Consider the following 1,504-nt stretch of genomic DNA (forward strand, 5'->3'; position numbering starts at 1 on the left):
TATAAGAAAGGACTTAATATCAAGAAGGCCTCCCAGCCCAGGCCAACTCAGATCCACGGGGCTGATGCTAGCCAGAGCCCCCTTCAGACTCGCACGGCTGCCAGTGGATGAAGCAGAAAGGCGATGTTGGAAGCAGGGAGACCACAGGCTGGTGGGTGCAGAGTTGTATGGCCCCAAGGTCTGCAGGGACACAGCAGGCCACCCAGCTCCCAGGGCCTGAGGGCCACATGGCAAGCTGGAAGGCAAAGAGGGTCAAGAGGCTCAGTTTTGCTACTGACTCATAAAAAGCCATGTCCCTGGGCCACGACCTGACTGAGAGGTTGGACCCTACCTCCACACAGGACCCATCAAGTTGACATAACGCCTAACTATCACAGGATCTCTCCATCAGCCCATCCTGTGCCGCCTTCACAACCTTTGTTCACCCACTGACTCTGTCTCTGTGCCCTGCTCCTTGGAGGAATCCTAACATAATGAGACTGCACCGTGGGCAGCCCGGTGACTGCTGTCTACATCCTTACCCCGGCAGGACACAGGCCCACCTGTGACTTCCTGGACACTGGGTTTCCTGTTTTCTAAGCCCTCCTAGTTGATGGGGTGCCCAGGCCCAGATCCTGAGGAGGATCTCGCTGTAGGTTCAGGTCCTGGTCCCACCTCAGCAGGCAGCAAGGGCCTGGGCACCATTGGGGCAGCATCCCTGCTGTATGTTACAGCCATGTGTAGCCAGGACCCCCTACCCCCACCCCCACCCTGTTTCCTTCAGGCCCCAGGCAGATCAGCCAGGCCTCAGCCAAAGTGGACGTGGAGTTTGACTATGACAGGCCGTTGATGAAGACAGAAGTCCCAGGGCCGCGCTCTCAGGTGAGTTGGGGACATATGAGTGGTGCATTGTGGGACAGGGACCTGGAGACAGAGGCTCGGATGAGCTGTGGGGCCCCTGGTTGTCAGAGGGCTTGCCCATGAAGACCTGGGGCCAGAGACCCTGTGCAAAGACCCTGTGCATCGGGTACTCTGGTGCTGCAAGCACCCTGGGCCAGGCAGTTTGCCTCTCAGCCTGTTTCCCTCACTACAAAACGGGCACGGGGTTGTTGAAAGGACTATAAGGATGTGCTCAGCATGCATGACTCAGCCAAGGTCAGGGCAGAACCAAACCCTGCTGTCGAGGACATCCCAGCCCAGAGCCACCCTGCAGGACAGGGCAGGACGCTCCGTGAGGCTCCTGAGGAGGCCTACATCTCTACAGAAGCAAGCCTGCACACCAAATACAAACAGAAACGGACTCCCAGCCACTGAGTCAATTCCGGCTCACAGCAACTCAATAAGACAGGGTAGAACTGCCCCAGCGATTTCTGCGACTGCAGCTCTTTATCCACGGACACCAGGCATGGCTTCACAACCAGGTTCTTCCTGTTCTTCCGAAATTTCTAGTTGAATGTTCAGTAATAGTAAGCCTTAGTCTTTTTATGGAGGAGCCCAAAATAGCATATACTCTTATTTATTTGGG

At 56.1% G+C, this 1,504-nt stretch overlaps 1 protein-coding gene across 1 annotated transcript in view; it reads left to right on the forward strand.

Annotated features, from left to right (window-relative positions):
* The window catches only part of ABAT (4-aminobutyrate aminotransferase), a 65,378-nt gene that overhangs the window by 35,744 nt on the left and 28,130 nt on the right, over nt 1–1,504 (forward strand). The window contains exon 3 of the mRNA XM_030884396.2: nt 764–861. Within this exon, the coding sequence (XP_030740256.1) occupies nt 764–861 (98 nt within the window). The remainder of the gene's footprint in view (nt 1–763; nt 862–1,504) is intronic.

The sequence above is a fragment of the Echinops telfairi genome, unplaced genomic scaffold, assembly GCF_000313985.2.
Source record: "Echinops telfairi isolate 266 unplaced genomic scaffold, ASM31398v2 ScPeMD7_5;HRSCAF=22, whole genome shotgun sequence".
Lineage (NCBI taxonomy): Eukaryota > Metazoa > Chordata > Mammalia > Afrosoricida > Tenrecidae > Echinops > Echinops telfairi.